Below are 16081 nucleotides of genomic sequence, written 5' to 3'. Positions count from 1 at the left end.
ATTGGAGAGTACCGGCACTTCTCAAGAGAAATGCTATAGTTTTAATTAGAGAGTACCGGCACTTCTCAAGAGAAATGCTATAGTTTTAATTAGAGAGTACCGGCACTTCTCAAGAGAAATGCTATAGTTTTAATTAGAGAGTACCGGCACTTCTCAAGAGAAATGCTATAGTTTTAATTGGAGAGTACCGGCACTTCTCAAGAGAAATGCTATAGTTTTAATTGGAGAGTACCGGCACTTCTCAAGATAAATGCTACAGATTTAATTGGAGAGTACCGGCACTTCTCAGAAACAAGCAGGTACTCTGGCACAGAGTACCTGCACTTCTATTTTTCCTTTTCAAGCACTGGGTGTCAGTACTCTGCCGCTCAGTGTACAGCAGTAGTGCTGAGAAGTGCAAGCACTCTCCCTTTCAAATTAAAGATGTGCAGGAACTCAGTCCCAGTCAGAATCTTGAACCTTCCCATTTAATGCACTGGGTTATAAAAATGTTAATATAGCCACAGTCTTGGAATGAACTATGACTACAATTTAAAACCCTTGTTAGACTACATTTCCAAGCATGCTCGGTCGGCTGGGGGCGCACCTGTGCGCACACATCCTCGGGTTTTCAGATGTAGGCACTGTTACGCATGCCCAGATCAGAAAACCTAAAGTACCCTTTGCAAGAACTACATTTCCCAGGATGCTCTTCGGACGCGCAAGCGCAGTCTGCTGAGCTGCTCCCGGCTGCCGCAGCTTTGTTGGTGCCGCAGGACGGTGATCCCTGGCGAGGGTCCGAGGCTTGAGCTCAGCAGGTGGGGGCCTGGCCGGGGGCCACGATGGAGGACCAGAAGGTAAGGGGAGGAGGAGGGGAAAGAGGCAACAAAACATGGGGTCGGGGTGCTGAGGAGCAGCTGAGACTGACATCTGTGGATGCTGCGGGGATGAAGAGAGGGAGGACCACTGGGATGCGGGAGGCAGGGAGAGGATGCAGGGCTCCGGGAGGCGATGGAGGGACGGTGATAGACTAGACAGGGGCCCGGAAGTGAGATGCTGCAGGCGGATAGCTGGTCCCGCTGAAGCAGGAGGCTGAGGGGGGAGAGGGCCTGGGGGCAGTAGGGAGGGAAGTCCGGGAAGAAGAGAGAAACAAGTGGTTCTGGGGAGCTGCGAGAATGGAGGTGATCTATGTAGGGGGCCCTGCAAGATGTAGGGGAACTTCGCGTAGGTGTAAGTGTGGAGGGTGGGCCTGGCCGCTGAAGCGATGCTCACGAGATGCCTGGGTGTGTAGGGATCAGCAGATGGGGAATGTAGGGTAAGAGGCGCGTGACGTCTGCTGGTGAAGAGGTGGAGTGCACAGGGAGTCTGGGCACTGTATGGATGGTGCAGACAGGGGGCTTGGGCACTGTATGGATGGTGCAGACAGGGGGCCTGGGCACTGTATGGATGGTGCAGACAGGGGGCTTGGGTACTGTATGGATGGTGCAGACAGGGGGCTTGGGCACTGTATGGATGGTGCAGACAGGGGGCTTGGGTACTGTTTGGATGGTGCAGACAGGGGGCTTGGGTACTGTATGGATGGTGCAGACAGGGGGCTTGGGTACTGCATGGATGGTGCAGACAGGGGGCTTGGGCACTGTATGGATGGTGCAGACAGGGGGCCTGGGCACTGTATGGATGGTGCAGACAGGGGGCTTGGGCACTGTATGGATGGTGCAGACAGGGGGCTTGGGTACTGTATGGATGGTGCAGACAGGGGGCCTGGGTACTGTATGGATGGTGCAGACAGGGGGCTTGGGCACTGTATGGATGGTGCAGACAGGGGGTTTGGGTACTGTATGGATGGTGCATACAGGGGGCTTGGGTACTGTATGGAAGGTGCAGACAGGGGGCTTGGGCACTGTATGGATGGTGCAGACAGGGGGCTTGGGCACTGTATGGATGGTGCAGACAGGGGGCTTGGGCACTGTATGGATGGTGCAGACAGGGGGCTTGGGTACTGTATTGATGGTGCAGACAGGGAGCCTCGGCACTGTATGGATGGTGCAGACAGGGGGCTTGGGCACTGTATAGATGGTGCAGACAGGGGGCTTGGGTACTGTATGGATGGTGCAGACAGGGAACTAGGGCACTGTATGGATGGTGCAGACAGGGGGCTTGGGCACTGTATGGATGGTGCAGACAGGAGGCTTGGGTACTGTATGGATGGTGCAGACAGGGGGCTTGGGTACTGTATGGATGGTGCAGACAGGGGGCTTGGGTACTGTATGGATGGGGCAGACAGGGGGCTTGGGTACTGTATGGATGGGGCAGACAGGAGGCTTGGGTACTGTATGGATGGTGCAGACTGGGAGTTTGAGCACTGTATGGATGGTGCAGACAGGGAGCTTGGGTACTGTATGGATGGTGCAGACAGGGAGCTTGGGCACTGTATGGATGGTGCAGACAGGGAGCTTGGGTACTGTATGGATGGTGCAGACAGGGGGCTTGGGTACTGTATGGATGGGGCAGACAGGGGGCTTGGGTACTGTATGGATGGGGCAGACAGGAGGCTTGGGTACTGTATGGATGGTGCAGACAGGGAGTTTGAGCACTGTATGGATGGTGCAGACAGGGAGCTTGGGTACTGTATGGATGGTGCAGACAGGGAGCTTGGGTACTGCATGGATGGTGCAGACAGGGGGCTTGGGCACTGTATGGATGGTGCAGACAGGGGGCCTGGGCACTGTATGGATGGTGCAGACAGGGGGCTTGGGCACTGTATGGATGGTACAGACAGGGGGCTTGGGCACTGTATGGATGGTGCAGACAGGGGGCTTGGGCACTGTATAGATGGTGCAGACAGGGGGCTTGGGCACTGTATGGATGGTGCAGACAGGGGGCTTGGGCACTGTATGGATGGTGCAGACAGGGGGCTTGGGCACTGTATAGATGGTGCAGACAGGGGGCTTGGGTACTGTATGGATGGTGCAGACAGGGGGCTTGGGTACTGTATGGATGGTGCAGACATGGGGCCTGGGCACTGTATGGATGGTGCAGACAGGGGGCTTGGGTACTGTATGGATGGTGCAGACATGGAGCTTGGGCACTGTATGGATGGTGCAGACATGGAGCTTGGGCACTGTATAGATGGTGCAGACAAGGGGCTTGGGTACTGTATGGATGGTGCAGACAGGGGGCTTGGGTACTGTATGGATGGTGCAGACATGGGGCTTGGGCACTGTATAGATGGTGCAGACAGGGGGCTTGGGTACTGTATGGATGGTGCAGATGCTAGAGCGCGCAGTTTTCCCCAGGTCACCCGGGATACCAATTCTCTAACACGCACTGGGCCCTCGGCGTGAAGAACACATTAATTTCGTTTGGGTGAAAACTGGGTGAGGATTTCTCCTCCTGCACGCTGCTAGGAGTAATCAAGTTTGGATTTACCTCTGCTTACCATGCACCCGACTTACCACGGGCGCAATTCCTTGACGGACCTGGAGCTGTTAAGAAAAAGTAGACAGGCCTAACATCCAATACACCTTAAAATCCTTAAAATACTTTCCACAGTTTTGTAAAATGACCACAGACACCTGATTAAGTTCAAGTTTTTATATAAGATTTCAAAGTGAAGAAGCCAAAATAATAAGCGATACACAGAGTAATATATCAAACATCAAAATCAGTACCAAAAGGTAACTTTGCACAAAAATTATGACCATTTAGAATATATGGGAAACTACAGGGAGAAGTTTTAGCACGTACTATTCACTGCAACGTTATACTAGAACATAGGAATGGGATGGGACTTAGAACATGTACTTAACCTAAGTGTTCAGAATATTCTTGCTAAGCTCACTGCAAACCACTAAAGGAAAGGGGAAAACGGGAACATGCTATGGTTTATAAAATCAATGAATTTCTAAAGAGGAGAGGGGGAGAGAAGGAACCAACTAAAATTCAGGCACATATAAGTTCAATGGCAATAAGGCAATAACACAGGTAAAAATGCTCTAACAGATCAGGCAAGAGAGAGAAAGAGAGAGAGAGAGAAAAAGAGATACGCAAACCCACAATCTATATTTACCTAATTCAGATTGAAGACCAACCCTGGCCACGGGTCAGTTGGGAAGACGGGGACAGGGACCCTCAGAAAAGGAATGCCAGACTGTGAGCAGGTACAGCTCACGGAGAATAAGGACAGGATACCCCTCAGGTTCGGATCAAGGACTGGGCCTCCCAGGGTACGACCAACACCCACAGCTTCGGACAGCAACGCCTGCGTTACCCCCTCCTGCAAGTAATCCGCCAGAAACCCTGATTGGATTTTCTAATTCCCCAGCAAAGTGCTTCGCCAGCACTTAGGATTTTCCACCCCTTGGGAGTTGTGGAAAGTAAGGACAAAGTGCTCCGCAGCACTTTCAGAATGAGCACCTATTGAGATCGTAGGGTCAGTGACAGGTCTGCTACTCGGACAAGTCGGACAACTTTCCTAAGCTAAACTAGGGTAGTTATACAGTTTGGGGACCCTTAGACCACCCATAAATGTTGCAAGTGACAGTTTCCCACATTGTGATTGGTCAGGAGAGGTGGTGCGGTCTTTACCACCTCCTAGAATTCAGTTTCACATGATTAAATATGCAATTTTGAATACCCGCCCCTCAGGTTCACGTTCCCATGCATAGAATACAGCAGTACAGGACAGTTTTCAGTAGGTAGCAACAGTATTGCTTCTTTCAAGGTGAGACTCCGTATTCCCAGCGGTGTTCCCAGGCGCATTGTGCTTCAGGAGCCAGCTGGCTAGGTTTAGCTTCTGCGCAGTTGGAACTTTCTCTGGTCAGGTGACGGTGCCCAGCAGAGCTTCAAGTATGGCTCCGCTCATGAATACCCAGCCCACAAAGACGCGGTACATGAAAAGTAAGCGAAGACAAATTAGAATCATACATAAAAATGATCGCACTGTATACCATGATAAAGGAAAACCAACCCTTACTTTTATAATAACTATAGCATTAAGGATTAATGCGAAAGAATAGATAGGCTAAAAGCTGCTGCAGTAAGCAGAGAGCGTGGTGAGAGACAAGCGGCCATATTTAGCATCAATGCGCATGAGCACAGAATCCCTCCAGAATGCGAGTGCGTCACATCACATGGGTATGACCGACGCATGCGCAGACTGAATTTGCGGCAAAGCAGCCATTTTCAGTGCAAGCTTCGTTAGTACGTGAAAAGACAAACAAGCAAGCATCCTAGGGACACCCGCGTGTAGGGGAAAACACTTTACAAATGACGAACAATGGTGTTAATATTATTATGCAATTATAGACAAGGGTTTTGCATACGAGCAAGGCGCTATGCGTGCGAATCCTTGCTCCATCAATCCCCTCTTTGATGATATTTACTATCATCACTACATGAAGGAAACAGATGCCAACTTTTCTCATTCATTCATATCGTCCATTTCGATTTCAATAAACTTATTGTTTAGTTTTCTTTCAGCTTCCCTATGAGAGTGGTGATTTTTCGCCTTTTTATAAATTGCACTCTTCAGCTCTTCTAATTCTAGCTCATCAATGTTTCTTTTCACCCCCCTCGGATTTACTGTATATTTCTTTTTACACTTCTGACATTTGCAGCAGATAAAAATGATCAATACAATCACACCTATTATGACTATTGGCATCAGTATTTTCCACAAAATATTTCTACCTAGATTAGTAAACCAACTACCTATAGAGGAGAGACCTCCAGTCAGTCTCGTCCAGGCACTGTCAACCTCTAAGGGTTTGAGTTCCTTTTCCAAATTAGTTATGTTCTTCACATATTGTTTTAATTCGATACTCTTATCAGGAATGTAGGTGCAACAATGTTGCGCTCTCAGCATTCTACAGACTCCGCCCTCTTTTGCTAATAGGGTGTCAAGGGCAAGACGGTTTTGTAAAACCATTGATCTGATCGCAACCATTTCAGTATTGACCAGCAGGAAACCAGCAGCAGTGTCCGTTGATAACCGGTCCACCACTGTAGACAATTTGCAGATTCTATGGGTGTTCAGAACTACCCCCATTCCAGGTATCAGTGCACTAAAAATATCACCTACAATTTCGCCTACACTTTCGCGTCTACTACGCACTAAGCCATTAGTTTCATCATCGCTTCCAGCTGCATTGCTCACATGGTATATTTTCGGGAAAACAATGCCAAAGTAGCAGCTTCCATACCAGTGATCCGGCAATTTGAAATAAGCCTTGTTCCCACATATATAATATATTCCGGGAAACACAGGTTCTGACCCATTTTTGAAACCCCAACCTCCGATTACCTTATAATTATGTTCACACTCGCTGGAACCGATGAATACATTGTTATAGTACTCTGTCTTTTCCCTATGGATACAAAGTTTCCCTTTTCCTTCAAAATCCAGCAACAAGGCAGGACTGGCTTCGCCTTCTGAGGTGTTATCCATGTGCTCAGCCCACCTAGGAACTCTTTCCTTCTCGTCATTTGCCTTCTTCTGAAACTTTTCTCTCCTTCTATCTGCCATCTTTATAAACATCTTTTCCTGCTCTTGCAGAGAACAGGTCAGATTGTCTTCTTTTGCTTGATCTAAGTCTATGTTACCTATAGTCAGGAAATATTCTCCCATATAGCGGGTCACGTCACTTGTAGTATGTACACGGTTCAAATGTCTTCTAATGGGAAGTTCAGAAAATACTACGTCCTCATTTGAATAATAGTACTGCAAGGAGCTTCTATAGAACAAGCTAGCTAATATACTACAGGATATTCCATAGGTCAAAGGTAGATGGTGGTATGTCACGCCTTCAGCCACTGAAGTTGGCAGCTTCATGCAGACATAACAGTCCTCTATTTCCATAGCTTCTACATAATGCACTAACAAGTTAGCAAAAACATTTAAATGCGTCCTGTTCCTCATTTTGTGAAAGTGTAGTCCATCCTCATCTGGTGCTTCTAAATCAGGTCGTGTGTGTGTCAGTCCTACTCTTTTGTCGCGTCTTTCTAGTCTTCGTGGTGTTTCTGCAGTCGGTACAAATCCTACATCTACTACTTCGGGTTCAGTAGGGGACAAGTTAGGATTCTTACTTATCATAAAAGGTAGAAAAACTGTTAGTCCTATCCACATTACTATTAGCATAGCTACACTACACCAGCATATCTTACAACAGGTTTTGAGACACCCACAGCGGGATCTCCCAGAGACACTCGGATCAGACATTTTAGCTTACAGGTGGCTTTTGCTACCCCTCTTCGTTTCTTTGCACCAAAGGCTCACTTCAGGGCTCACTTAAGGAGGGTCTTCGTCCGAACTCCGATCAGCAATGGACTCGTTGTCACTGTTGCCACTGTGGTGAGGCTCGTCAATCTCTTCCAACACAAGGTACGTCCACTCAGGGCTCCGGTACAGTCGGTTCTGTTTCTTTATCCTGTCGCTCTTTCTCAGCGATTTGCCTTGGGCTGCATTCCTTTCACTTAAAGCCCTTTTTCGGTCTTTATCGTTTTCTTCGACTGTCTTTAGTCTGAGCCTTAGTCTTTTGACGTATCGAGGTGTACTTCTTCCTCCGTGCCTCCCAGTGGTTGAGGAGACTTCGCCTTCCTCGTGCACTCTTTTCACTTTTTGATGTGGCACTTCTGTTTCCCTGCCTGTCTGACTAGTTCCAGGTCTTTCGTCTATTTCTTCTGCCTGGTCCCTATTCTGTCCCTGCTCAGATTCAAATCGCACTTTCTTTTTGTTTCTGGTTACTGTTGTTTCCGTTGTCTGAGCACTTTGATCTAGTTCTATCTGTTCCTGTTCATGCTCTTCGATCTCTTCGTTTTCTTCTGCATGAACGTCAACTCTAACTTCTAACTGTCCCTTTCTCGGCTCCGGAGTTTCAGGAGGAGTCTCGAGATCTTGATCTGACCCTACTTGGCCTATGTCCTGATCAGGTGTGTTGTGGCTTTCGTTGACCTGACCTTCTCCTTCTACTCCTGACTCACCTGGACTATCCCACTCACTGTCTAAGTAGGAATATTTCCTTGTTCGTATTGGATCATGAACTGGTTCGTCGGCGGGATACCATTCAACGTCTTGACTTGTGCTCGGCAGTTCGATGTCAGCTAGCTCCGGACTCTCTTCCTCGGAGGTCTCTTCAGCTGTGCTGCCTTCAGCTCCAGTCGCGTTTTCTCCAGATACCCGCTTTGTGTGGCTGGCGTGGATCCACTTCGGTATACCAGCGCACTTCACAGCAGTGGTAGTGACGAGGATCACTTGTCGTCGCTTTCCCCACCTTGGCTTCAAGCAGCTGCTCCGGGTGTGTTTCTTTAACACCACCCAGTCTCCTGGCTGCAGGTTGTGTGCTGGAGTCTTTGGCCACTCGTCTTCAGTCTCTCCAATCTGCTGAGAGAGAGAACGCACTTGGTCACCCAGCTGCTTGCAGTATTCTAGCACCATATCATCAGAAATGCTTAGCAGTTTGTTTCCGGGTACCCATGCCTGGCGCATCACTCTTCCCATCAACACTTCATGGGGACTCAGGCCAGTCTTTCGATTCGGGATACTTCTCAGACTCATCAGCACCAGGGGTAAAGCTTCTATCCAGTTCATTTTTGTGGAATCACACATTTTCCCCAGTCTGGACTTCAGAGTGCCATTTATTTGTTCCACTACCCCAGAAGCCTCTGGGTGGTAGGCACAGTGCAGTCTTTGCTTCATTTTGAATGCTCTACAGAGTTCCAATAGGACATCGTTGGCAAAATGCCCACCTTGGTCCGTTTCGATCGTCTCTGGGATCCCATACCTAGGTATCAACTCCCTGAGCAATAGTTTGGCTGTGGTTATAGCGTCATTTTTCTTAGCTGGATATGCTTCCACCCACCTAGAGAATAGACAAACTATGACTAAAACATATCTGTATCCGTTGCATCTGGGCATGGTTATGAAGTCTGCCTGGATTCTTACGAAGGGACCTACTGCCTTTCCAATAGTACTCTGTTTCACTACAGTCTTCTTTCCTGCATTGAATTGCTGACACACTAGGCACCTCTGGCAAAGCCTGTCCGCCTGGTCCCTGAACTTTGAATTGCAAAACACTTGTTCAAACACCCGACACATCGCATCTCTTCCCATATGTGTTGGCTCATGTATCATTCTGACCATGGGGTCGATCAAGCTATCAGGCAGTACAGGCACCCCCTCCGGATTTACCACCACACCATCTTCTCGCAACTCGCACTCCTTTGCGGCCCACCTGCCTTTTTCTTGCCTGTCTGTGGCTTGTTGTATCTCTCTTAATTCTTCCCACGTTGACACATTATCAAACAACATAAGTTGGCAGCTGGTTCCATCCCACCGGGCAATTTGTAGGGACATCTGGTGTCGGGCACAAAACTGTGCAATTTGGTCAGCGTACCTATTACCGGCAGTCACATCATCATTTCCAGAACTGTGAGCCGCACACTTGACCACAGCCAATTCTTTGGGTAATTGGATGGCTTCCAGTAAGTTATGCACTACTTTCCCATTTCGGATAGGTGTGCCAGAGGAAGTCATGAATTCTCTTTGCAACCACAATTGGCCGAAGTCATGAACAACCCCGAAACAGTACTGACTGTCTGTGTAAACAGTAATTCTTTTGCTTTTTCCCCTCTTGCATGCTCGGGTTAACGCTATAAGCTCCGCCACTTGTGCAGATTTCACCTCGCGCATGTAAGATGCCTCGACGACTCCTGTCAGAGTAACCACAGCATAGGCAGCACTCAGACTCCCACTCTCATGTCTCAAACACGAGCCATCCACAAACATTGTTTTATCCCCGTCCCGTAGTGCTATTTCACGAATGTCAGGACGGGGCTTGGTGCTATATTCAGTCAGATCGATGCAATTATGTTCCCCACCCTCATCCGATTCTGCATCCAGAGGGACAGGTAACAGTGTCGCAGGATTTAGGACATTGCACCGGGAGATAGTTACATTTTCAGCACCAATCAAAATTCTCTCATACTTAGTCAGCCGACTAGGTGTGAGGTACTGGGTCCTAGTTCTAGTCAGTAGGATGACAACAGAATGAGGAACATAGACAGTGACGGGATGTCCCATGACAATGCCCTCACTCTGTTCCAGGCTGACGCAAGTAGCAGCAACGGCTTTTAAGCAGCCAGGTAATCCAGCGGCCACTGGATCTAGGGTGGCTGAAAAGTAGGCTACTGGTCTCCTGACTGATCCGTGCTCCTGAGTCAGGACTGAAAGAGCACAATTCTCTCTTGTGTCACAGAACAGTTCAAAGGGTTTATTGTACTCAGGCATACCCAATGCAGGTGCGGTACACAGACAGTTTCTCAGAGTTACCCAAGCATTCATGCTCTCACTGTCCCAATGGACGGGATCTTCCACTCCTTTCTTTGTCATATTTATCAGGGGTCGGGCTAGAGCCGCAAATCCTGCAATCCATTGCCTGCAGTAACCCACAACTCCCAAGAACATTCTCACCTCTTTCTGGGTCGTGGGCAGTTCCATTGCTCTAATTATCTTGATCCTTTCGGCAGTGACCTTCCTGATTCCCTTTTCTATCTGGTGCCCCAGATATTTTACTGAGTTTTTACAGAATTGTAATTTGTCAGGCGACACTTTATGTCCTCCTTTTCCTAGGTGATTCAGCAAGGCAATTGTGTCAGTGACACAGTCGGACTGGGTTTTAGATGCCACTAACAGGTCATCTATGTACTGCACCAAAACAGACTCTCTCGGCAGCACTAGGGATTCAAGGCACTTTTTCAGTATCTGGTTGAAAATCGATGGACTTTCAGTGTACCCTTGAGGGACACGATTCCAGACATAGATACGACTGTCAAATTCAAAACTGAAAAGGAACTTGCTTTCTGGATGCAATGGGATGGAAAAGAATGCGTGGCACAGATCGATGACAGTGAACCATTCTGCGTTCCAAGGAATCTGGTAGAGTATCACTGCAGGGTTGGGTACAATAGGACAGCAAGGCACAACAATTTGGTTTACCTTGCGCAAATCTTGCACCACCCGGTACTTCCCACTAGGCTTTTTGATCCCAATGATAGGCGAATTACAGGGGCTGCTCAGCACTTCCTCTATTATTTCTGCTTCTAGCAGCCTCGTGATTTCAGTCGCTACTCCTGCCTTCACTTCTGCACTCATTTTGTACTGCCTGGTTTTGGGGTATACAGCATTTGTTTTTATTGTTACTTTAACCGGGTCCACATTTGCCATCAGGCCTACATCTTTTCCTGTGAAATCCCACACTTCGGGTACTACCCTTAGCTGGAGTTCCTCAGGTAAGTCCTCAATTGTCAAAGGCTTAATGTCAGCATCTTGTCTGACTAACATCAGTGTGTACAGGCCATCTTCATCGGGGGTCTGAATTTCAACGCCACTTGGTGTGCAATAAATGGTACAACGCATCTTGCACAACAAATCACGTCCTAGTAGATTTACAGGACTGGAATCACAGACCACAAATCTGTGCATTTCCTTGAAATTTCCTATAGAAATCTCCATTGGTTCAGTTACAGGGGTACTTATTATCTGATTTGATACGCCCACTACTTGGATCGCTTCTCCCGAGAGGGGTAGGTTAGGAACATCCACTGTTCTTACAGTGGATCTGGTAGCACCAGTGTCCAACAGAAAGGTGACGTCTTTGCCTTCAACCTTTCCTTCAATGTATGGTCCAGTCTGGTCTACCGGTAAGGAGGCGCCAAGTACGCACTCCTCATCCTCCCCTCTCAGGCCCCGTCAATCTTGATCTTCACAAAGGAAGGTATCACTTAGCAAGTACTGTGGAATGACTGCATTTCTTTCACTCTCAACCTCCCATACTTCCGCCCTCTCATTCTGCTGACCCTGACTCTTAAAATTCTGTCTAGGAGCGCGAGGTACTGGAGGTAATTTTACCTGTTGCTGGGTTTTCCTTGTCCCCTCTTTCGGTACCTGTGGCTTTAAACCATTTACAGGAGCATTACCGGCCTGTAGGTGTGGACACTCGTCTCTCCAATGCCCCATCTGGCCGCACCCATGGCACGGAAACTTTTTCATGGCCTCCTCACGACTCATTTTAGGTCTGGGCTTTCCTCCCCCCCCAGAATTGTTATTTGGAATATTATTATCAGGAGTCATTTTACTTAACTGTTTTTCTTGCTGTTCGGCTAATTTTACCTGTGCCCACATCACCTTTTCCTTGAGGGCTTTCTTTTTATTTTCAATTTCATCTTCGCAGTATTTTGCATATTTCAGGACATCATCTATGGGCTTTCCCTGCCAACTGATTTTGTTATCTCGAATCCATTGTGATATTTCAGGCCTTAATCCTAGCACAAATCTGTAACTGAAATGGGTCATGTCTTTCATGTCCACATTATCAATACCACTGTAAGTTTTGAATACCTGTAGTAACCTTTCGTAAAATGAATGAACTGTCTCATCACGTTCTTGGGTTGTTCTATCTATTCGGGTCCAATCTGTCTCTTTGGCTGGCACCTTTTTCTTAAGATACTGTATGACCTGGTCATATTTCCTCATAACATCCGCTGAAGGGGCTCCCGTCCTCTCATCTCTGGGATATTCATCATTAGGCCAATCAATCTCTATTTTACATTCCGTCCACAGATCTACAGGGACCACAATATCGAAAAACCCATCCAGGTCTTTCAGCAGGCATTTCTGAACTTTTATGAAACGCTCTACCTGTCGGTACCAGTCAACTGGTTTCTCGCGTAATTTCGGGAAGTCATTTGTAAATGACACAATGTCTTGCCTGGACCAAGGGACATGGACGTACTTCCCTCCCGGGACCTCTCTCATGGGACACAATTTTTCTGTTGGGGTTACTTCCTTTAATACGAATTCTGAAGTTTCTGACCCAGCCCTGCTGCCTTCCTTCTTCTTTGCCCACCTTGTTCTCCACTTCCCCACTTCGCCCCATTTCTGCAGGAGTTTCAACAATTCTTTTACTTGGATCTGCTTCCCCATCACATTCAGGCTTTCTAAGTCCTTGTCTGAAAAGTCCACTCTGTAGGGTTTCTGAAGGATTTTGGAGCGACTAACATCAACGCCCATTTCTGCGGCTGCATCCATTATCTTTTCGTGGAGCACCCTGGCACTCCGGGTAAGATTTTTACTGATGAATAGTAACTCTTCTTCATTATACGAGCTCAGGCGCTCAACTCCCACGTTCCCAGCCATCATTTCTTCTATTTCTATTCTTAATTTATATATTTCCAATGTTTTAGGTTGAGAAGTGGTCTCTTTCTCTATCTCCTTTGTCCACCTGTCTAATTCTTCAGGGGAAACTAAAGAGGCGTTCCTGATTCCAGATGCACTTTCAATCACCACTTCCTTTTGTCTAGGCTGACTTCTTGCCCCTACTATACTGGCCCTTGGCTCCCTTATGGGCAAATCCATTAAACTTCCAGATTCACACTCACTTTCCTGATCCTCATCTATGAACACTTCTTTCCTCGGGGTCTGGAAGCTAGTAGTAGGCAGCATTGGGGTGATGACAGGAGGAAGGGGACTAATCAAGTCATTTTTATACATTGGGATAGCAGGACCAATAGTTACCGGGATGGTCAAGGCCTCAGGATGGGGATGCATCTGTGCAATGGTTCTGGCTAAGTCCTCTCGCTGTCTAGTCAGGACTTCTCTCTCCTTTTCCTGCAACCCCCTTTCAGCAGTATTGCCATGTAATACCTGAGGTACTAAGGATGGATAAATACTCGGGGCAGTCGGGGAAACCAATCGAGGGGGACTTTCCCCGAATGGTTGATAATTCGGGACTGTGGACTTAGGTCTGCAAAACTCATCCCTTCCACTATGCTTACTGCTTGTAGCTGTCCTGTCTGTATCACTTTCCCTCCCACTCCGGGGGTAATTGGTAACAGAACTTTGGGAATGCACCGAATCTGATTCCGCTACATAGGGAGGTGGATCCTTCATTAACAGGTCTTCCAGGTGTTCGTCTTCTACATCCCCCATAGGTGCTAGGTGATGGGTTTTTGCTTTACATTTTCCTCTTTTCTCCTCTAATACTCCCATCATGGGGAACAGCCCTTCAGTTAACATAGACTGCCTCCACTGTTTCATTTTCTGCTCTTTGGTTGGCGTTGGAAGTCTGGGATACCACCTACTCACTCCTTTATCCATTCGGGGTTTATCTCGCTCTGCAGCCTCAATCTCCCATTCCTCCAAAGCTTCGTACTGGGTCAACCTAGGTCTAGGGTGTAACTCATTCATGCGGGTCCTTAAGTTAAACAGGATCCGACCATTAAATGTACCTTCAACAGGGAATGCCAGGACTCCGTCATCTACAGTATACTTTGCCCAATTTTCTAGCCAGAGACAAGTGTGATACCCTTTATCAAACATCATAAAAGAGGCAGGGGTATTTGGCGGGGGAATGAGTACGCCTTCTCTCGTTCTAATGGGTTTGTCAGTTTTGAAAAAGTTCTTCACTTTATCCGAAAATGACAATTTTCTCTTTATTCCATACATCATGTGCGGTCTACCTCGTATAAGCTGATCCTTATGAAATCCTAGGTACTTTGGATTCGGTATGAAGTCTGGATACCACATACAACTCTCCAGACTCGCTTCTAACTCGGCTTGATTAATTTTGTTTACTTTCGTGCTTCCAATGCTAGCGCGACTTCTATTTCGCGCCACCCAATCAGGTCAGAGAATACAACTACGGTCAACCAATGGGTGCGCGGCCTTTTCGCAAGACAGAGTCTCCCGTTTCGGCACTCACCCCTCCTTCACAAATTCAGCTCCGCTACCCGCCCGCTGTTCTGACCAATACCAGCGCGGCACGGAGTGACGTCAGAGCAGCTCTCCGACTGACTCCCGCCTTCACAAGGTAACGGAAACTTTTTACTCTCTCTAAAGTGCGAGTGCAGGTCTTAGTTAACAATACACAACGTTTGCCACTATGTCTGAGTGTTCTAAAGAGAGAAAAGACTTTTCTTTCGCTACTAGTAAACCACTTCTGTCTACTTTTCATTCACTCTGGATAGACTTCTTTGCCTGTCCCTACACACTAGTAACATAGAACCCGTTATTCTTCTGACTCATCCACCTTGATCGGGGATATGTACTGAGCCAGGATTTCACCAGCGAACTATTTTACTTACCAGACAAGCCTCGGAGACCCTATTACTCCTCCCGTATGCGACCCTTACTAGGTGATATCGCAATGAAAGTTTTATAATGGACTCGTAGCTATCATTCACTCCAGAAACAAAGGTCCTAATTAGTGCTTCCAGTTATCCTTAACCCTGCACTAATATCTCAAACCTAGTGACTTCAACAGCTAACCGGATTCTACTCACCGTTAGCTAAAATACTTCCCCGGGGATTCAGACTACACTGAACATTTACAAACAATTCTGGGTTAATTCAACATGCAGTATTTATAACAGCAATGCAAATTCATGAACATTTACATATAAAAACACATTTCAAAAATATTGTAAAAATACAGTAACAATCAGCATACAGTAACAATCAGCAGCACGTTTTTGTATTCACGGCTATCCTGCCTACCTAATCCAACTAGTCCAAACCATCCTCTGCTAGCCAGAAATTACTGCTAGAGCGCGCAGTTTTCCCCAGGTCACCCGGGATACCAATTCTCTAACACGCACTGGGCCCTCGGCGTGAAGAACACATTAATTTCGTTTGGGTGAAAACTGGGTGAGGATTTCTCCTCCTGCACGCTGCTAGGAGTAATCAAGTTTGGATTTACCTCTGCTTACCATGCACCCGACTTACCACGGGCGCAATTCCTTGACGGACCTGGAGCTGTTAAGAAAAAGTAGACAGGCCTAACATCCAATACACCTTAAAATCCTTAAAATACTTTCCACAGTTTTGTAAAATGACCACAGACACCTGATTAAGTTCAAGTTTTTATATAAGATTTCAAAGTGAAGAAGCCAAAATAATAAGCGATACACAGAGTAATATATCAAACATCAAAATCAGTACCAAAAGGTAACTTTGCACAAAAATTATGACCATTTAGAATATATGGGAAACTACAGGGAGAAGTTTTAGCACGTACTATTCACTGCAACGTTATACTAGAACATAGGA

The 16081-nt window shown here is 47.2% G+C and overlaps 1 protein-coding gene across 1 annotated transcript in view; it reads left to right on the top strand.

The window, feature by feature from the left end:
- Nucleotides 1–698: 698 nt before the first annotated feature.
- Nucleotides 699–16081, top strand: part of FSD1 (fibronectin type III and SPRY domain containing 1) — a 77258-nt gene continuing 61875 nt past the window's right edge. The window contains exon 1 of the mRNA XM_086947080.1: nucleotides 699–836. Coding sequence (XP_086803206.1) covers nucleotides 822–836 — 15 coding nt within the window. The 5' untranslated portion in view covers nucleotides 699–821. The remainder of the gene's footprint in view (nucleotides 837–16081) is intronic.

Source organism: Lissotriton vulgaris, chromosome 12 (genome assembly GCF_964263255.1).
Source record: "Lissotriton vulgaris chromosome 12, aLisVul1.2, whole genome shotgun sequence".
Classification (NCBI taxonomy): domain Eukaryota; kingdom Metazoa; phylum Chordata; class Amphibia; order Caudata; family Salamandridae; genus Lissotriton; species Lissotriton vulgaris.
The sequence above is the reverse complement of the archived record's forward strand: the minus strand, read 5'-3'. Positions and strand labels throughout refer to the sequence as shown.